The sequence below is a fragment of the Brachycentrus maculatus genome, unplaced genomic scaffold (genome assembly GCF_059751285.1).
Source record: "Brachycentrus maculatus isolate JH-2025_06_01 unplaced genomic scaffold, ASM5975128v1 h1tg000139l, whole genome shotgun sequence".
In the NCBI taxonomy this organism is placed as follows: domain Eukaryota; kingdom Metazoa; phylum Arthropoda; class Insecta; order Trichoptera; family Brachycentridae; genus Brachycentrus; species Brachycentrus maculatus.
Window position 1 is genome coordinate 2,106,956 of NW_028280892.1, and position 22,769 is coordinate 2,129,724.

The window sequence follows — 22,769 nt, forward strand, 5'->3', positions numbered from 1 at the left end:
TACCAATTTTGCGGCCTGAGCTACAAAGTACTTAGCTTGTACTTAAATCCGGCACTGCTTATTAAAGCACTAAGGACAGGAAATGTATTTCTACACGTTCAGTCGATTGATGGAAGGACAGGATAGGTATTTTTTGCCTTCTGCGCCTGCCTCATTTTAAAGCCAGAAAATAAGGATTTTTTTAATGTTTTAGTATGAATATTATGTACCTCTTTGTTAAGATGTTAACTAATATGTACACAATTATCGAATCCCGTCGCCAGCAGTCCGCAGGCCTAAAAAACAAAAAGCATCCGAAATTTGTTAATACAAAGAATATTTTATAATTTAATCATGGGCTGCTGAATTGTTTAAGTATTATACACAGGTAGATGCTCAAATGTGAAACTGTGGTCACAAGTTTAATTCCCTCCAATTGCAAACCGATTCAAGAAATATTTGTTTTCAGTTGACCTGTTCCGTATCCTACCTGCAGACAAAACTCTAAAATAGAAGTTTGAATAATGATTACCGTAGAACTTTGATGTGTTACTTGAGCCCAGTACAAAAAAGAGATTTAAATCTGTATTTGGTTTACAATAATGAACGTATGGTGACAATAAGTGTCACCTGTCAGGGAAAATATGAATCATGTCGCTACGTTCATTATTGTAGACCAAATACAGTCCGCCTCCGTAGTGTAATGGTCAGCACGCTCGGCTACCGTTCTGGAGGTCCCGGGTTCGATTCCCAAGGGGGGTAAAATAAATATAAGTGATTTTTTCACTGTAATATTTATTCAATATTACCATGGACTGGTACCTGAAGCGGAGGGCTGATCACCTTTCCTTCATGTGTAAACGATCAAGATAACACTGCGTTAATATGATACAGTGCCCTATGCACCATTGGGATGCGGATAAGGGTTTTATTATTTATTTTTTTATTAAATACAGATCTAAATATTTTTTTTGTACTGGGCTCAAGTAAAAGTAGCTTCGTTGTACGGTACTTTAAATGATTTTTTTTTAAATTTCCTAGGTTTATCAATCCACCAATAGAGGTTTATAATGGATGTGCCATTTCGGAGGATAAAGCAAAATAAATTAAGCAAAATAAAACATCGGAAATATTATATTAACTTTGGTTTATTTTTTAACCATTATTTACATTTATTTCACACTTACAGTTTAAGTCTTACAAGTAAAATAAATAATAATACTAGAATTCTTAATATTATAATGAATGCTTTGATAATGACAAAAGATGGGGTGATGGAATGTGTGGGTATATACAGGTATAATGGGAATGAAGTGCTATTTCAGAGTATAATATAATAAATATTAAGCATAATAAAGCATCAAAACTATCTCTAGATTATTTTCTAATAATTAATCACATTAATTCCTGAATTAATAAATAACAGTCTGACATGTAAAATAAATAGTAATACTAGAATATTAACATTTTTTGGACTAGTGTTTTTTAAGCTGGCTGGGATTTGATATTATGTACATACATGTAGTTAAGTCCTTAATAATAAGATTGGTAGATAATATTCATATAAAAACATTAAAATATCTTGACTTTGAAATGAAGCTAGCGTAGAAGGTAAAAATACCTTTCTGTCCTTAAGCATCTACCAACCGAACGAGTTGAAATACTTTTCCCATCCAAAATGTGTTAACCTTGGTTTATTTTCTTATCATTATTTACATTAATCCTCATTTAAAAAAATAACAGTCTTACAATACTAGAATTCTTAATATTGACAAATGCCCTTGTGATTTCAAAAGATGGGATGATGATGTAATTTGCGAGTATGTGAAGGTATCTTAGTCTACTTCTTCCACGTTGGGTCCGGTACGGTGCGCATTGCCGGCCTGCTGGGCACACCCTGAGGCGGGGCGGGCTCCCTGCCCTGACCCCTGCCCCGCTCGAAGCAGCGGCTCTATCGCAGAGGAGAACTCCCGCAAACGGTGCTCGTACTCCTCCACCTCGGCCAGGGTGTTGCTGTCCAGCCAGCGCACCGCCTCCTCGCACAGAGTCTCCGCCCTCTTTCTCTCTTCTACGCCCAAAGCGCTACCTCCTTCCGCCAGGGCTTGCTTGGCGCCGAACACCTGCCCTTCCAGCTTGTTGCGTGCCTCCACTCGCCTGCGTGTCGCCTCGTCTTCCGCGCGGAAGCGCTCCGCCTCTTCCAACATGCGCTCTATGTCCTTCTGAGACAGGCGGCCCTTGTCGTTCTTGATGGTGATGCAGCTCGACTTGCCGGAGCCCGTTTCGCACGCCGATACGTTCAGAATGCCGTTGGCGTCCAGGTCGAAGGTGACCTCGATTTTGGGCACTCCGCGCGGGGCCAGAGGAATCCCCGATAGTTCGAAGGTCCCCAGCAAGTTGTTGTCCTTTGTCATGGCGCGCTCGCCTTCGAACACCTGCACGCTGACCCCGGGCTGGTTGTCCGCGTATGTCGAGAAGATCTGCGTCTGTTTGCAGGGAATGCGGGCGTTGCGCTCCACGATCTTGGTCATCACCCCTCCGGCCGTCTCGATGCCGAGGGACAGGGGAGCCACGTCCACGAGCAACACGTCGCGGATTTTGGAATCGCTCTCTCCGCTCAAGATGGCCGCCTGCACGGCCGCGCCGTACGCCACCGCCTCGTCGGGGTTGATAGAGAGGTTCAGCTGCTTGCCGTTGAAAAAGTTCCGCAGGAGACTCTGGACTTTGGGGATCCTGGTAGACCCGCCCACCAGCACCACGTCGTGGATGTCGCTCTTGTCCATCTTGGCGTCCCTCAGGGCCTTCTCGACGGGCTCGAGCGTGCCCCGAAACAGGTCGGAGCACAGCTCCTCGAAGCGGGCCCTGGAGACCTTGCTGTACAGGTCCACTCCCTCGTAGAGCGCGTCTATCTCGATGGTGGCCTCCGTGCTGGAGGACAGCGTCCTCTTGGCCCTCTCGGCGGCCGTGCGCAGGCGCCGCAGCGCGCGCGGGTTGCCGCTCAAGTCTTTCTTATACTTACGCTTGAACTCCTCGGCCAGATGGGTGACCAGCCGGTTGTCAAAGTCCTCGCCTCCCAGGTGCGTGTCCCCGGCCGTGGCCTTCACCTCGAACAGGGAGCCCTCGGCGATGCTCAGGATGGACACGTCGAACGTGCCGCCGCCCAGGTCGAAGATGAGCACGTTCTTCTCCCCGCCGAGGTTCTTGTCCAGCCCGTAGGCGAGCGCGGCGGCCGTGGGCTCGTTGACGACGCGCAGCACGCGCAGGCCGGCGATGGCGGCGGCGTCCTTGGTGGCCTGGCGCTGCGAGTCCGTGAAGTAGGCGGGCACCGTGACCACCGCGTCCCTCACGCCGCAGCCGAGGTAGGCCTCGGCCGTTTGCTTCATCTTGGCCAGCACCATGGAGCTGATCTCCTCGGGCGAGAAGGTCTTGCTCTCGCCCTTGTACTCCACCTGCACGGCGGGCTTGTCCCCCGCGGCCACCACGCGGAAGGGCCAGTGCGCGGCGTCCTCCCGCACCTTGGGGTCCGCGAACTTGCGCCCGATGAGGCGCTTGGCGTCGAACACCGTGTTGGCCGGGTTCATGGCCACTTGGTTCTTGGCGGCGTCCCCCACGAGCCTCTCGGTGTCCGTGAAGGCCACGTACGAGGGCGTCGTCCTGTTCCCCTGGTCGTTAGCTATGATCTCCACATTTCCATTCTGCCACACTCCCACGCAGGAATATGTGGTTCCCAAATCGATTCCGATCGCGACCATTTTTCTGTTTTTTCCTTCTCTTTTATGACTTCCAAAAAATATTTTCACACTATCGACTCCTTTTAAACTCCAAAGTGCTTTCAGATTTTCACGACTGGTATTCTTGTTTAATAATATTCAATTCTTCTTTCTTGGTTCTCGTCGTGGAATGTTACTTAGTCAACTATGGCTTCTTCAGTTTTCACTCGAACTTGCTCTGAGTTTCAAATGATTATGTCGTTCCCGCCGAGCGCCGCTCTTTATATACACGGCTCGCTATTGGTCGCATTCCAGAATATTCCACCAATGAAACTTCGTGTATTTTCTGGAACGTCAGGTTATCTCAACCTTTTTATTGTATGTTTTTATATCGGTATTATAAATTACATTGTTTAGAAATTAATTTAATATATTTTTTATAAAAACCATATTTACTATTATTTTAACTCTGCATACACAACAGATATGGAAATTATTTTTTCTATATATTTTCTCAAGTAGAAACGATATTATCTATTCTCGAGTGCGTACATTTTTTAGTTTTTCGTTGCCATATTTCCATATACATACTACAGAGCGGGAATTTGGAATAAATATATATTTTACTTCCAGTACACGTAAATTATTAGCTACTTTAATCGCATTTTAAGATTGAATCCATCACTTGAAGATAATGATCACTGCCATTTTGAATATCTACTTTAGCTGTCAGCTTCCTGATCAGATCGTTGCATCAGATAAGTCGTCGCCATCATGACCTCGTACTTCAATGTTTTCTCCAAGGTTCTGGAGATGTTCCCAAAAACTAGAAAACTCTTCTTTGGCATATGCCAAAATCTGTATAGATTGGAGTTTTATTTTAATTTTCATATTTTGGAGAATTCATGTGACTCTCACCATCCACTAAATCTATAACGTCCATTACCAATACGAAAACTCTTACACGTTTAGTCGCTTGCATTCAATTCACATTTCTATACCAGACTATTGTGCATAATGTTTATCACCATGTAACATATTTACTTTAAATGTTTAACAACCTACCTACAGAGCATACCAGTGAATGAATCATTCTGTGTTATTATTGGCAAATAAATTCATATGAAAAATCACATCAAAGACTATCGGTTACATTCTTATGGAAACCTGTAGAGAATTAAGGGAGAAATGATGGATTAGTCTTAAGATATTTGAATAAAACGAAAAATGGACACCGCTATACGTCATCAAATTTTACGGTACCTGGTGTGTTATGGGGCGTATCCCTTTATGTATCTGCTTTAAAGAGCCGTAATAGTAATAGTGTGGATTAGTTTATGTGAGGTCATTTGTTACCAACTTACGAAAACGACGTTTTTACGAAGCCGAATTTTGCAAACGAAATTGATGAATGAAAATATTGATTATATCGGCTGTTATAAACACAAAACGAGTCTTACACAATCCTTTATAGGTTGAGTATGTCAAATTAGATATTCCTTCAGAGTGATTATACCATATTGACCAAATTGTATTTAACAATAGTATGTTTATTTTATTTTGCCAACAGTTATTTACCTCTGGAGACTAACCATAGATATTTCTGTAATGTTCGAGAACCAAGGAGTACAATAATTTCTACCAGTTTCTACGGTATTCTTGCACATTCTAGTACTTACTTATCTATTTTATTTTTTCTGCTTTTTGAATTTCAGAATTTGAAATATTGGCACAGGATGTAATCATTCAGGAGAAAAAATGGAATCAACGTACTCTGCATATGAAGTATTTTTAAATTCTTAAAATTTACGAAAATAAGTCATGTTATTTTTTTAAATTTGCCATTTATTATTGGATTATTACTTAATTTGTCGAGCTAGGACATAACAGTGGTTGCGTTTTTTTATAATGTTGTTGCCTTCAACGTAAACGGTTCACCAGAGTAATTCATAAATTTAAGTTTATTATTGATCACCGGTACATCATACGAGTAAAAAAATATATGTCTATAGAACCTAAGAGAACAGGTAAAAATATTTTTTTTCTTTATTTTAAATTCTTTTGTATTACAAAATATACAACATTATATAAATACAAATACAAAAAATATATACAAAATATAAGTACAAAAAAAGATCCCACAAAGGCATGGCCCGTGTGTGGGTATACAATACAATTTATGTCATAGTAAAGGGCACTGCCAAGAATAAAATAGATATTCCAAAAAAAAGAGAACTAGAATAAAAGTCTTAATATAAAATGCAAAAAATACAAAATACTTGACTAACAGAAAACAAAATAGAAAATAAAATAAAAAACTTGAGAAATCAAAAAGATGTAAAAGTAAAAAGTTAGCAAGCATGTAATGTACTATGTACATGAGAGATATGTCTACAAGAAAAAAGAGCTGTCTCTTTAATAAACAATCGAAGCAAAATTTTGAATCGAAACAATATATGTCTTTGTGGAATAAATTAAACAGTTTATGAGCTATGAAAAATAAATGTCTTTGCGGGAGCCTGGATTTGTTATGGCAAATAAAAACCTATCAGCGGAAGCTAAACTGGCAGTGCACAACGGAGTCCTGGTTCCAACTCTAATGTATGGAAGTGAAACATGGAGTTGGCAAACGAAGGATGAAAGTAGACTGAATGCAGTCGAAATGCGATCTCTCAGAAGAATGTGCGACAAAACGATCTATGATAGATGTGCGAATAGTGAAATAAGGAAGGAATGCAAAGCTGAGATAAGCATTATCGGTAAAATTAAGAAATGTGTGTTGAGATGGTTTGGACATGTAGAACGAATGAGTGAGGAAAGAACGGTAAAACAAATTTATGAGGCGAATGTTAGTGGGAAAGGAAGCAGAGGAAGACCGAGAAAAACAGGGCACGATCAGGTATGCCAAATACTTGAAAGTGGTCAAATTAGGAGTCGTAAAAATCGGTGGGTATGTATGAGGAGATGCATGAACGTGGAAGAGGTGAAGAATGTTTGCAAGGACAGAGTGGTGTGGCGCTCTATTCTCTCTGCCTACCCCTGCGGGGAAGCGGCGTGATGGTTAGTTAGTTAGTTAGTTAGTTAGAAAAATGAATGTCTTTGCGGGAGTTTGGATTTGCAAAAAGGGATTTCTTATTAGAATTATGAATTATGAATTATTCAGCTCAATATAATTATTTTGTTTGGTTATCGGCAATTAATAATAATTCATTCAGATACCTATTTAGTTCACAGGAATGTAGTAAGGACGTCACAACAAACATTTGAAAAAAATATATTGTGTACATACAACTTCCAAGTAAATCTAGTGGTATGGAGGATGAAAAACACAAAGTTACAAACGTTTTACAAGTATATAATTGAAACTTAGTAGGTTCAGCAATTCATTTGTGTTAAATATCGTAAATACCTGTATTTCAATAGCATGAGGATTTTTTAATACTCGTATTGAATAATATTATTTTCTGATTATTTTTATTTATATAAATTAATCGATTATTCTGTTGAACAACAAACCCCGTAATTGTATTCTAACAAAAATCATAATTTGCGAGAACAGCTGACTTTGCACATTGTTTTTTACTGCCATAAAAAGAAAACGAAAATAACTCAAAGAAAAACAACCAATAAAATGCATTGTCAAACGCTGTCAAACATCTGAGACGGAGAAAGGAATTGGCTCGAAATCGTAAAATGTAAAGTGTCGTTTAGTTTCGGACGTTTCTTTTATTTATATTAGCGTAGTTGACTGTAAATCAATTAGTGAAATGCTTAAAATATATACTTTCGTGAAACATAAACTGAGTTGAAACGAAAACAGGTTGAAATATGGCCAAATATAAACCCAGGGAAGTGAGCTATAACGCCCTGAACAATGAGTTCTTCCCGCCGTTCGGTGGCGCGAACTCCGATCAGGAGGACGAGGTCACGACGTCCACCAACTTCCACGATATGGAGCAAGACGACGCGACGGGGGTCATCATTCACGTGGTCCCCGAGAGCAACAAAGGGAGGTGGACCCACATAGAAGATCTGGATTCCTTCTTCACCAGGATGTACAGATATTATTTGAAAGGAGGGTTCTTGGCTATGCTCGTATCCGACTGCTTTCAGTTGTTTCAATATTGCTTCGTGATCGTTTTCCTCACTTTCCTGGTGCACTGTGTCAATTATCCCGTTCTCTTCCACAACGATCCCGGCAATCCGAAACCGGTCGGTCTGCCGGATGTTATCTACGACGCGTCCGAGTGTATAAGCCGAATATCTCTGAAATGGTGGCTCTTGTTGACTCTCTGCGCCGTCATTTGGCTCGTGAGACTCGCGAGGACTCTGTATAACCTGTACTACGCGTACGATACCAAGCAGTTTTATAATAATGAGCTTAAGATCATGGACAGCGATCTGGGATGGATCAGCTGGTGCACCGTGCTCACTAGAGTCAGGGAAGCGCAGAAGGAGCTGCACATGTGCATCCACAAGCGCGAGATCACGGAGCTGGATATATACCATCGTATCTTGAGGTATAACAACTACCTGGTGGCCATGGTCAACAAGCGCCTGCTGCCGCTGCACATATCCCTGCCCGTCGTAGGCGAGTTTCCCTTCCTCTCCAAGGGCCTCAAGTACAACCTGGAGCTCATCCTCTTCTACGGGCCCTGGAGTCCGTGGGAGAACTGCTGGCAGCTCCAGGAGTGCTACAAGGACTCCTCCAAGAGGATGGAGCTGGCGAGAAAACTGCAAAACCACATGCTCGTCTTCGCCCTTCTTAACTTTATCCTCGCCCCTCTCATCCAGTGCTGGCAGATCCTGTACTTCTTCTTCAGCTACGCGGAGCTGATCAAAAGGTCTCCGGCGGCCCTGGGATTGCGGACCTGGTCCCTGTTCGCCCGCATATACCTGAGGCACTTCAACGAGCTGGACCACGAACTCGGCGACAGGTTGAACAGGGCTCACAAACCGGCGACCAAGTACCTGTCTAGTTTCCCCTCTCCCGTTACGACGGTGATAGCCAAAAATATTTCCTTTCTCTCCGGAAGCATTCTGGCGGTCCTCCTCACTCTGGCGATTTACGACGAGACCGTGCTGACCGTCGAGCACATGCTGTCTCTCATCACCGGGTTCGGGTGCATTCTGGCCGGCGCGCGAGCGTTCATCAGCGAGGAGGGGATCATCGGGCAGAGGAGCAGCGAGGAGCTGCTGGTGCAGGTGCTGGGCCACGTGCACTACCTGCCGGCCAGCTGGAGAGGGAAAGCTCACACGAAGAATGTGGCCACGCATTTCCAGGAGCTCTTCCAATTCAAGGCGGCGTACCTACTCAGCGAGCTCCTGAGCCCGATCATTTGTCCTTTTATCATCCTGTCTCTGCGAAAACGAGCCTTAGACATAGTCGACTTCTATCGAAATTTCACCGTATCCGTTTTGGGAATAGGCGACGTTTGTTCCTTCGCCCAAATGGATGTTCGACGACACGGTAATCCCGATTGGCCGGCGGGGCACGGTCAGGGTGGAAAGCTTCCCGAAAACATCTCGCAGTACAACCAGGGAGAGGACGGAAAAACAGAGCTATCTTTAGTCGCCTTTTCGTGCAGAAATCCGGCCTGGCGCATTCCCCAGCCCACGCAGAGGCAGTTCCTGCAGACGCTGCGAACCGGAGTGAGTCACGTGACTAGCAATTATTACTCGGGAGCGAATGCGCTTCATCAAACCCAGATGCAGAGGACCATGCTGGGGTCTTATATACACCGGAGCATGTTCCTAGAGTCCGGGGCGCCTTCGGCCTTCCATCCCGCTCTGTCAGTGTGGCATCAAAGATCTCCCGATCGCCATCTTCCCGGCGCGGAAGAGAGCATCCAGGAAGAAGGGGGAGAGGAACCGGCGGCGACGACATCCTCCGTGCGCAGTCCTCCCGTTCCCGATAAGGCGGAGACCTCGGCCACGGAAGACGAGGCTCTGTCGACGAGCACTCTTCACTTGTACGATGTTCACTTGGCTCGCGTGGGGCCCGCGGCGTCGGATCACGGTCACTGGATGAGGGAGAGTCGCCAGTCTCAGGGCTCCTTCCAGCAGAGGATGTCTCAGGCGGAAGGCACTCCGCTTCTACGCAGGTCTCCATAACACTCAGCCCACGGGGCACATTGGGTGTGACCATTTTGGCAGCGATTCCCTTTCATATTACAATTTATCGTGGGTATACTTGCAAAAAACAACTCACAAATATGCAATTATGACTTAATGATGCAGATTCAAAAAGTTTCAACATTCGTTAAACTGGCAAAATATACTAAGTTGTTTGAAATGCCTAATTTATGTGGTTTTACAAGTAAGGTCAACTTTAATTTTAAGAGCGGGTATTTTATTTATAGATTTGGCGTTTAATTTGTAGAACTTCATTTTAATATATGTATTAAATGTTAAATCAAACACTGATTTTTTGAGTCTAATAAGTTGTATTTTACTGTTGAAAAAACACATAAAAAACAATTTTTTCGACTAGTTATGGCATTTTCAAACGAATTGTATTTTATTGTTGAAAAAATATCGGGTATTTTATTCAGGCTAAAGGGATTTTAGAGTTAACATTTTTTGCCAGTGCACCCACGATATGTTCGGATACGGGATCTTCAACTTATTGACTGATAATGTCAGCCACAATTCAATTGCGTCTCTTCAGTATAAGGCACAAAGTGAGACGCAATTAAAATGCCTCGTGTCAGCCACTGGTGGCTGACATTGGCAGTCAATGTGTTCACTTATTATAGCCCTTGTTTCAACTCTGACAATATTCTCTGTGATCTTGTGAAAGGATCAGCCACTGTATAACATACTCAATAATTACATCGTAATTGTAGTTGCAATTTGATAAATTTTACCCTTTTTTAAATCATTTATGTTGGGTATCGACTACACCACTGTATTCAAAAATAAAATTAATTTGCATTACGTTACAGTGATTCCTCGCATAACGTATAAAATAAGTCCCATGAGCAAGTTTGTTATATTTCTTATTTTATTATTTTTATTTTAATGAAACATTTATTTGATAACTACATGTTTACATATAAATATGTATAAACATTCGTTTTAATATTCATAAACATAATTGACTTTTTTTTTGTTGCAGAGACCCACCAAGTCACCTTTTGTGGCTTGTCGGTGGAGTTCTTTTTGCATACATTTTATATTATTTTTACCTATTTAAACATAATATACACGCAAAAAAAGAAATATGAAACGCGTTTTTACATAACAGTACAACAAAAAAACATTCGTTATGTAGCGAAAATATGGTACTGTAACATAAAAAAAGATACTCAGGTTTTTCCAAACTCAGAATTGGGTCTTCTGAGGTTTGCAGGGTCAAATCCTCTTGTTCCATCCCTTGCTCTTGGCTGCTGGCTTCTTGAAAACCCTTCCAAGGTTTTCTGTTTCTTCCTCTTCTTCAACGCCTGCCAGAAATAACAGGCAAGGGTGTCATTGATCCAGTTGGCCTTAGTTTTACAGAGTTTGCGTGGCCCAGCATGGCATTTTCTGCAAACGTCTTTGCACTGTTCCGTGGCTGATTGGGGTTATGGAGGCGTCTGTGTACTGGCCAACTTCGGATCGGAATCGGATCTAGCTGAGTAACTGAACCAACTAACCTCTAATCCCTTTCACTGGCTACACCGGGGCGCTTCTAAAAATTTTTGTGGTGGTTTTACAAACTTGTATTTATTTAGATTGGCAGTGACAGGGATATTGAAAGCTTTTAGATGTAAATTCACAGTAAAATCGCGATACAATTTTGTTAGAAATTTTCTTTAAATTTTGCAACTTAGTTCATTAAAAAAACTCTTTGCAAGAGAAGGTCTGTCAGGCAGCCTAGATGCTTCTGTATTAGATCAGGGAATGGGTAGGACAGCTTTCAATGTCGGCCTCAGTTGAGTTTGGATAGTGAATGTTGGTAGACTCCTGACCCTCTCCCCACGTGACCAGGATGGCAGCAGTTGAGATTGGTTGATTTGATTGCTTATCTATGTTGTTAGATAAAGCTTCCCTTTGAGCTTCATAATGTTACTGGACTAGAAGTGCTTGGAACTCTTCAGTTGTCAGCTCTTGGAGCAGCAAGATGAAATATACAGTCCGTTGTATGAAACGAGATTCGTTGTGTGAATTGCGTTTTGTACACAATTCAACAGAAATTTGGTTATGTGAGGCATCACTGTATTTCGTGCCCAATTTCTTTAAATGTCATATCACCTATGCAAATTAGTTTTTAATTACAATGATTAAAGAAAACACTTCGTTTTTTACCACTTGAGTTTTATTATAGACTACATGTTTCAGAAGTTAAACTTCCATCATTCAGGTCTGTATAATAACTAAAATATAAAATATAAAATTGTTCTATAAATAAGGAAAGGGGAAAGTAAGGGAAAGGGGTTAGTCATGGGACGGAGTTTGAAAACAAAGGAAAAATAAAAAGCAATGGTGAAGAATTTTGAAACAATATATTATTTAAATTCTAATAATAATTTATTAAATAATATATTGTTTCAAAATTCTTCACCATTGCTTTCCATTTTTCCTTTGTTTTCAAACTCCGTCCCTTGACTAACCCCTTCCCCTTACTTTCCCCTCTCCTTATTTATAGAACAATTTTATATTTTAGCTATTATACAGACCTGAATGATGGAAGTTTAACTTCTGAAACATGTAGTCCATAATAAAACTCAAGTGGTAAAAAACGAAGTGTTTTCTTTAATCATTGAAACATGTCTTACCACAAAGTTAATGCCGAAACAATAAATAAAATATTAGTTTTTAATTCATTATAATTTTTCTTTGTTATACACTGTAGTAACTGTCATGTCTCACTAGCCCTAAGGTTTCTTTTCTTCTTCATAATATCACTGTTTTGTCATTTCTTATACCAAATAGATGTATCTTTAACCCTTAGCACTCGAATGGCGCCATAGAAGCGGCATGCATGGTTTTGCCGGCTAGAAAATAAAGTCCTAATACTCAATATTTTTAATACATTGTTGATTCCTTTCCAATATAATTTAAACAGAATCATATAAGTACAATTATATACTGATCAGTCTCGGAATTCAATTGAGTTGGCGGTATGCACATACCAAATAACTTTCGAGTGCAAAGGGTTAATTTCTGTTATTTTTCCAATTTCTTTTTAGTGTTTTGGAAATCTGATTTTTCAAATATCGTTGTTCCTAATGTGAGATGTTATCAACATATCGGTTAGTACGAAGTAAACAATTACAAGTCCAAAACGTCAAATATTCCGCGGAGGCAAATTGTTATTTTTTTTACACATCTTTTATCATTAAGATAATAAATAATAATAATAAAACCCTTATCCGCACCCCAATGGTGCATAGGGCACTGTGTCTTATAAACGCAGTGTTATCATGATCGTTTTACACATGAAGGAAAGGTGATCAGCCCTCCGCTTCAGGTGTTCATGGTAATATTGAATAAATATTACAGTGAAAAAAAAATTACTTATATTTATTTTTACCCCCCTTGGGAATCGAACCCGGTATCTCCAGAACGGTAGCCGAGCGTGCTGACCATTACACTACGGAGGCGGATCATTAAAATATTGTGTTTAATTCCTTAAATGTAGCAGCAAAACAAGAAAACAGCCATTTTGGATTCACTATTGTTTACCTTGCACCTACATTATGATGGATAAGATCTTCAAATCATTTTGGTATGTTTAATAAATACTAACATATTTTGCCAAGGTTAGTGAGTGTGTTGTATTCATTTTTACGTTAGAAACCTTCACTTTGGACAACGATTTTAAAATTGAATATTTGTTTGTTTGCTGAAAAATAATAAAATGTGTAATTTTTGTAATATAAAAAAAAATGTGACTAGTTTAATATGATTTTATTTTTAATTTTAGCAAACCGATATAGTCATTTCATTATATTTAGAGAGTCAAAATTGTATTCGTAAGTTTTTATCTTAGGTACAATTTGATAAACTAACCAATTGCAAAATACAAGGGAATTTTTAATGAAAAATATGTTAAGTGTTCTCAGTAAATTGTATTTTTGTCATAATAAGATTAATAATGTTACCTTTATTTTTGTGGTTCGAAAAGAACATTTGGTACATAAGAAAAAATCCTCTTTTGCAAGAACATAACAATTCAGAATGTTAAAAAAGATTTTGTGAAAAGTGTTTTAAAAAAGTGCTGCTATGTAAAAAGCTACCATACGGGCCGCTTAGGCCTACAAAAAAAATCATTCATTCAAACCCTTATCCGCACTCCAATGGTGCATAGGGTGCTGCATCATATAAACACAGTGTTATCTTGATCGTTTACACATGAAGGAAAGGTGATCAGCCCTCCGCTTAATCAGTCCATGATCTACTCGTGATCATGTCTTAATCCAGTCGTGATCAGTTCATGGTAATATTGAATAAATATTATAGTGAAAAAATCACATATATTTATTTGACCCCTCCCCCCTGGGAATCGAACCCGGGACCTCCGGAACGGTAGCCAAGCATGCTGACTAAGTGGTGCATAGGGCACTACATAATATAGAAGCGTGTTGTTTTGACCGTTAAATACATAAAGGAAATGTGATCAGCCCTGCGCTTCAGTTACCAGTCCAGGGTAATATCAAATAAATATTAGAGTGAAAATTCACTTACGTGTATTTTGACCTCGAAACTGGTAGACTATGTAAAATCTCGGTGAGTGGTTTATATACAAACATTTTTATAAAAAAAATATTAAAATGACTGACCACAAAATATATCCCGAAAAATCACAAATTTTGAGTTGTGATTTTCTTGCAAAAGTGCGATGTGATTAATTTTAAATATATATATAGATACCTCTCCTTTTGTCTTATCCCATTTTTAAGTCTACATATCGACGGCCGCTACGTGAAGTACTCTATCTGCGAATTTGTTAGAGAGAGCTTAGAAGATTTTTTCAACATATTTTTTTTATTAATTGACGGTTTTATCTGAAATTCTAAACTAGTATTACACATTCAAAAACACAATAAAATAATGTGTTAAATCATTTTAAAACTTTATGCTTTGTCAAAATTAAGTAGTTAGCGTTTTAGGAGTTCAGTTGATTTTGAAAATTCGATGTAGATAGCGTCTTATACGTCTGAAAACTAGGCGTATATTTTTTCCGATTATTTATATTTGTAGATAACGGTCTGTTGATAACGTACACCAAAATCTCAAAATTGACAAAAATGCGGTTAGAGCACTTTACGTAGGGCACGTCGATATAACTCAAGATTCGAGATACGAACCATAATGGGCTGCCCTTTCACATATCGCTCACTCCTTTCAAGAACGTCGTAAATCAAAAATCGACAATTTTCAGTTTTGCATGTTTTCGGAATGCCCAGAAAATGTACTTTATCCCAGCAAAAGAGGCATATTTTCAAAATTAATATTTACCCGCTACAGGGCAGGAAATGTTGTTTTTGCATTTTGAAGAAAAGATATTGTTAAATCATTTTTTTAAAATTTACTTAACATTTTTCAAATGGAGAAAAAACCTTCAGGTTTTACTAAAAAGATCTGTTGCGCAGTAAAAAGTTCAATAAGTGGCTTGATATTTATTTTTAATACATTGTATTATGTTTTTAATCTTTAAAAACGTTCTCCTGAAAAATCTAGTTTTTTTATTTATGACGTTCTTGAAAGGAGTGAGCGATATGTTGTATCTGTGCTATTTTTTTTCATTACATAGTTGTATTTATCAATAATATGACACAATATTACTTTTTTTTAATTCTTTGTGTTTGAAGATACAAAATGAAGGCAGGAATGAATTAAATTCTTACATAAAGGGTACACTGTAAATCTTTTAATAAGCCATGATAATATCGTTTCTCGAAACCATTTTAATAATTAAGATATTTTGGATACCTGTATTTTTAAGTAATTTTATTTAGAATATAGAAAAATATTGTGGTCTGACAATTAAAATTTGTTATGAAGCACAAATCACATACACTTTTATCGAATTAATAATAAAAATGCCTTCTTTGGACGTAAGAGCCAATTATCTATCTAAAATGAAAAGTATCACTTATTCTTAATGATTTTAATATCCGCTTTTCGTAAAAACATATTTCGACAATGGGGTCTTTTCACTAACTGGAATGACACTAATAAAATAATCAATATTTAAACATATTTTTTATAATTTCAATAAGGTTGCTGTAAAAATATCTATTTTGAATGCCTTCAAAGTCATTACATTTGAAATGCATTTCTGCCATCTGCAATTCTCTGGAAAACGTCAAAAACAACTTCAAAGATTCTCTTTCCAACCTTTATTTGCACTTAGCGATGCATAGGGCACTACATAATATAGAAGCAGTGTTGTTTTGACCGTTAAATATGTATTGTATGTGTATGTGAACGAAATGTGATCAGCCATGAGCTTCAGTTACCACTCCAGGGTAATACATAAATATAACAGTGAAAAATCCTTTATATGTATTTTGACCTCCCCGGGAATCGAACCCAGGACTTCCAGCACGGTAGCCAAACATGCTGAACACTATGCTACGGAGGCAGACAAAGATTAATTATCAAGCTGCTTCTCCGCAGGGGTAGGCAGAGTGAATAGAATGCCACTCTGTATTAGCAAACATTTACCTCTCTTCTGACTTGACCACTTTGAAGTATTTGAAATACTTGATCATGCGAAGTTTTTTTCGGTCCTCCTCTGCTCCTATTTCCGATTACATTTGCATGATGAATTTGTTTTACTATTCTTTCCTCACTCATTTGTTTCAAGTGTCCAAACCATCTTAACACTCCTTTCTTAATTTCCTTTGGTTTTAATCAAAGGAGCTATCTGCTAAAATCTCACAGAGCATAAAATGTATTATAAAAGTGAAAAGACCCTATTTTAATTATCGATTTAATGAAAAATTACTGTATTTCTTCTAAAGACCAAGTTGATGTATAAAATAAAAATTTCCTAGTTTTCTATTGTATAGAATGTGTGTTTCTCATTATTAGTTTACTGAAATGTTGTCGACATTTTGTTTTGCAAATACTGTAAGTAACAATACGCTTGAATGTAACGCCAATGTAAATATGTATGTAAACTAATGTACCTTTATCATAGGATAAGCGATATATGAAAATCTATTGTGATATTTGAATGTTTTATTTTACGATTTGAAAATAAATGGCAATCAATTGATACGCTTGTTTCATTTCTATTCACCCCACTTGTTTGTCCCTGTCTATGTCAAATTTTGTCAGACTTATTTTTGATTTTATTTAGGTACTTACAGATCGCTTTTTAATTTATTACATCAAACTCACCATTTATAAATATTATCTACCATATATGGTAGAGGCATTCCACATGATACCAAAGTTTACTGAAATAACAATGAAGATATGATGGATAGATTTCCTTGTTTAAAAATATATGTATGATGAAAAAATTAATTATCTTATGTTTTATTAAAAATTAGTAAAATTCACCTAGCCTCTTTTGCATAACTCTGTGCATATTACTGAATAATAAGTACATGCAAATGGAGGAAATTCTAAATTGCCGTTAATTTATTGAATGCCATTTTTTTGCACCATGGAAATCATGTAAAAAGGGAGTATATAGCGTATATAGTACTGGAAACATTTAAATTCCTTGATATTTTAAGGACAAATTTGCTGATATTGTTGTTAAAATATCAAGGTATTTTAAATATGAGGACCGGACACATTTTAATTAATTAATATTTTAACAGTTGTTCAAATATTAATCAATTTAAATTCAAATTTAAATATGGATAAGACAATTTTTTCCTATTGGAAAAATTGATTTTATCAACTGCTAAAATATCAAGAAATTCAAACATGTTCGGATACCTTGTCTTAATGTCTTACCTTAGTGCTACATATATTTTGTTCCCCTCCATAGTGTAGTGGTTAGGACATTTGTCTACCATGCTGGAGGTCCCGGGTTCAATTCACAGGGGGTCCAAATAAACATTAGTATTGTTTTCACTCTAATATGTACATATTTAATTAATATCACCCTTGACTGGTACCTGAAGCGCAGAGCTGATCACCTTGCCTTCATTATATTTATTATAAATGAAGAATCAAATCAACACTGCATGCAGTGCCCTATGCACCATTGGGTGCAAATAAGGGTCACTTGACATATCGTAATCATACAGGAAAAACTGACCAAGTACATTTTTTACAAAAACGTGATCATTGACTACTTGATATCTTACTAGCTTAATATTGCCCTGAAAAAAATCCCAAAGGATTTTAAACTTGGAAGTATGTATAATATATTGACTTAAAAATGACTAACTGCATTGATGTTTATTTTCTTGCCAAGCAAAAGTGACTTAAATGGCCCTCCTGAACATTTTACGTTTTGTTAGTTGGTCACTTTCTCCTGTACGATTACAATATATTTACAGTAATGCAACTATGCGATATTGACAGTATTTATCATTATCAGCTAAGAGAATCTCTTAGGTAAGGAGTTTATTTACCGACCCATTTTATTAACTATCAATCAATTGTACTTAAGTTCATTTTAATAAACTTACTATATATTAAAATGAAATATAGTCAAGCGATAACAAACGGAAATAAATAAAACAATGAAAAATAGTGAATGTTTCTTTATTTTTTCAAACCACCTATAAACAGTTCTGATCTAAACAAGATTACAACATACTTAAATCTAGAAATGTATTGTTTATATTAATATTTATTATCAATAAGTTTATAAAAGAAATGTTTCCCATTGCGAGGACTTCAAAAAAGATGTGTTAAATCCCTATTTGGTAACGAGGAGCGAATAGGCTCCATTTTAGGAATCAATATGTTATATATATATATATAAACAACAAAACAAAGCTCAAAAATAAAACGATATATAAAATTCACATTTTATGCTATGCTCTATGCGTGGAAAATAATATGTAGCTCACTTTTTTTATCCCTATTTATTGTGAATATTTGTACACTGATTTTATCAAAACAATTCACATATTAAAACATGTGAGGTTGGTGGATTTAATAAAAAAAATCGTTGAAGCACGGTTTCCACATAATGTAATCAATGAATATACCCATATCCTCAAAAATGCTCTAGGAGAGCGATCAGTTCAAAAATGAAATGAAAATATCTTCAATTTGTTTGGTTATTTTGATATACTTTTCATGGGTTATAGAGAATAGATCCTTGAACTACGTTTTTAGAATAGTGACTCATTAGCTAAGGAAAGAGTCCAAACAAATGTTTGGACTCTACTCTTGCAAATGAAGTGTTGCAATCATTTTTAGAAACGTATTCCCAACCAGATTGATGTATATACATGGATTATATTATTGTATTTTATTGAAAGTTTTTCATTTGATGTTGAAAATTTCATCTGCATTTACCTTGCATTATTTAAATTCATTGTAATTTCCGTGTTTTCGTAGAGATTAGTTGGCCGTTTAACATACTAGCTAGATTGTGAAATAAAGACTGACAAATCCTGTCAATTATGCAGTAGTATAATAAATGGCAAACTTGCATTTGAAACAACGTAAAAGATAAAAGTAAATAATTGAAGTAACATGCATCTATGTAATGCAGAGGTCTATGCGTCATTGGACGCAGATAAAGAGAAAATAATTGACTTGAACACAGACATGGTATTATAATTAGAATAATCAATGCGGAAATTCAGTAAATATTATTATTATGGTTTAAACAATATTGACTGTTGAAGGATAAGCTTTATAGAAGAGGAGAAAAAACGTACTGCATAATCAAAGACCGGAGTGGCGAAGGAGATGTCATTTGTTGCTGCAGACCATCCACAAGATTGAGACAAAAGAAGCATTAAGAAGATTAGCACATAAATTGACTAATCGGCTATTTAAATACTTAATTAATACTGATATATGTGGAAACCAGGCTACAGAGATAAATCAATAAGAACTAAGATGTACCGTCAACAAATTCTTACAAATTAGCACCAAAAACAGATCTAAAATAGAGATTTCAAAATTCTTACTCCTGAAGATATGCATTCAATAATTTTCTTTACAATACAAGCAATCGATTTCTTAGTATTTACGCTAAGCGCGGCCCAGCAAATACATATTTCACTAGTTTTAAAGCAAAATTTAAAAATAAATTTGGAAATGTCTTTATTTCTAGTATCACTCGTTCAATTTCAGCGTGAAACGACATTATTGTCATTTTATGGGGTCTGTTTCAACGCACTTCAAAAAAATTAAAATATAAAAATAAAACACTTGTTTGAGACCATGCTTGAGTCAATTAATACCGACACGACTAGTTTTAAGAACTAGAGATATTCTCAACAAGTGCTAATACAAACTGAGTTTGTATTTTCACGTGTTGATGAGAACATCTGTAGTTCTCGAAACTAGTCGTGTTAGCATTCATAAATTCAAAAGTTGTCTTATACATATGTTTTATTTTCATATTTAAATCATCATATTCCAAAATCCAATGCCAAATCAATAAAAAATATTACCAAGAGAACATGTATAAAAGTATTAGCGCACACATAATGTTCATCAGACATTTTTTATTGACACGTTACGCTTTTTATAATTAAAAAAATGTATAGTTCTCTTGAGGAATTCAATATTGAACAGCTAATATATTATTTTATAACAGATATAAAAAGCTTCTAAGAAACGTATAACCAGTTAACAAAAGAGGTGCCTTTAGTACATTTTGGACAAAAACAGCGTTTATTGGCAACTATCACATGTATCAGCTACTAGCTTACAACAATGTTTATCAACTAAACCGCAGCAATCATTCAGCATAGCATCGTTGTTTTTAAAAGAAATAGTGAAATGCGTTACATAAGTAGAAACACACAAGTGAATGTGCTAGCTACTTTAAAGGCTCACAAGTTTGCATTTTAAAGTGGGCAAACAACATAAATCTAGCTGAGAAATAGGTGTTGCCAGTGTTTAAAATGGACATTTGAACTAACCAGAGTAGAATACATAGGTGTCTCAACTTGATATGAAGCTTCTATGGTTTTTTTTTTACAAAGAAAATGAAAGTCTGAGCATCCTAAAGGTGGGGACTGACCGGAGCATTTCGTTGTAACGTAACATTCGCGGCAAGCATCCGAACATCGGATGGAGTACTCGGAACAAGCTCGGCTCGCTGTACTGACCATACGAATGCTCACATCGTAACGTGTTACGTTACGACGAAATGTCCCCACCACAAAGGTTACTTACTATGTACCTGGCATTTGGCTGTCGTAAGCAATCACTTTGTACAAAGAAAAAAAATAGGTACCGGCAAAGAATGTTGTTAAATTACAATATTAATTGCCAATTTTACCACAAAGTGACCGCCGAATCAATGAATGAAAATATGATTGAATGCTCGCTGAATTTTTGCCACTTTCCTTAAAAATACGGTGGATATTCTTAGAACAATCTTAAAACTAATTATTATCATTTTTTATCATGAATTTTTATGTGCTTTGCACAAAATTATACTGTTGGAACAGTGCGTGGTAACCGTTTGTAACAACGGAAGTCCACATGAGCTGGGCATGTTCATAACATTAAAAAAAATAAAAGATAACAGGTATTATATATACAAGAGCGTGCAATCTTTTGCATATGTTGAACCTGGTAAATAATACAAAGACAGGAACAAATTGAAATATTAAAAATATACTAAATTATCATCCGTCGTGCAATACTGCAAATGGAAATTCTAAATTAACCTGAAAAATTCTAAGCAGAATACCATTATTTTAGAATACCATTATAAAAAGAATTGTCCGTACGGTGATATTGTAGGAAATTATCACATTTTTTTGTCACATTTGCGGTACTGCACACTAGATAATGATGTATTTTAAAACAAAGATACCCAATGAATTATCAGATAGAAAAAATACAGCTAGAAAAAATCATACAATAAAAAAATAATACAAGTTTTATTTGCAGTAATGCGAAATATTTTGGTATTAATAGTTGAACAGATCTTCAAAATAATTTTTAAAAAAAATACTGATTGTAGTAAAATAAATCACAGCATTATAGAGATAAGATTAAAAATACATATATTGTTATCACTGTTATTTTATGTAATATAAAAATGAATAATGCTTCACTTAAGTATGTTAAACAAAATGGACAGTTGTTCAAATGTGTTTTATGAAGTATTTTTTCTCATAATTATTGTAAGTCTTTTATTATGAAGTTTTCATTTTATTTTGAATTGGGTAACAATAATAATGTTGAAATTTGGATGCCGTGAACATTATTTCAACAACGAATTTAAAACAAAACTGTTGCCAACTTTACACCGACTAACTAGAACATCTGAGCCAAAATAACCAATTTCATTTCATAACATTACTCGGAAAACATACACTGTGTAAAATAGTACAAACTGTTTGTGATAATGTTGGAAAGAAATATAAATAGAGAGTAATAAATGGTGGCAAATCTAATATTGGTTTAAAATAAGTTATTAATGTAGTTATATTTCTATAATAATAAAAATAACTTTGAGTAATTTAAACGGAGTCATTTTCAAATACTGCCAAAAGAACCCTTTGAATAATCTGTTTTTCAATTAAGGTAAAGAAATTATTCAAAGATTTTGCAAACAAATGCATTCGCAGTTTTGTTCTAAAGATAATCTCACTCTTGCTGTTTTAAACTGTTAGTGGAAGAGCATTCCATGCCATCGGGCCCGCAACAGCAAAGGCTTGCTTGCTCATAGTTTTATTAAGGTGGTAAGATCTTTTACACAGCAGTTTTTGTAGCTGGTCAAAGTGTGAGAAGTGTATCAACTAATAAGTCTGGAATAAGCCATTTTAGATACTCCGAAGCCATATTGTCAGATAAAGTATATAATAATAATCCCTTACCGCACCCCAATGGTGCATAGGGCACTGCTTCATATAAACGCAGTGTTATCTCGATCGATTACACATGAAGGAAAGGTGATCAGCCCTCCACTTCAGGTACCAGTCCAGTGTAATATTGAATAAATATTAGAGTGAAAAAATCACTTATATT

The 22,769-nt window shown here is 36.8% G+C and overlaps 1 protein-coding gene and 1 pseudogene across 2 annotated transcripts; one reads left to right on the forward strand and one right to left on the reverse strand.

Annotated features, from left to right (window-relative positions):
- Window positions 1-1,117: 1,117 nt before the first annotated feature.
- Window positions 1,118-3,937, reverse strand: LOC148309134 (heat shock protein 70 B2 pseudogene; annotated as a pseudogene). The gene has a single exon (XR_015837596.1). The product of XR_015837596.1 is annotated as a heat shock protein 70 B2 pseudogene (transcript).
- A 3,384-nt stretch (window positions 3,938-7,321) lies between these two features.
- On the forward strand, window positions 7,322-10,887 carry LOC148309135 (autophagy-related protein 9A-like). Its single transcript, XM_088260586.1, has one exon. The coding sequence runs from the start codon at window positions 7,515-7,517 to the stop codon at window positions 9,798-9,800; it is 2,286 nt and encodes a 761-aa protein (XP_088116712.1). The 5' UTR covers window positions 7,322-7,514; the 3' UTR covers window positions 9,801-10,887.
- Window positions 10,888-22,769: the final 11,882 nt, after the last annotated feature.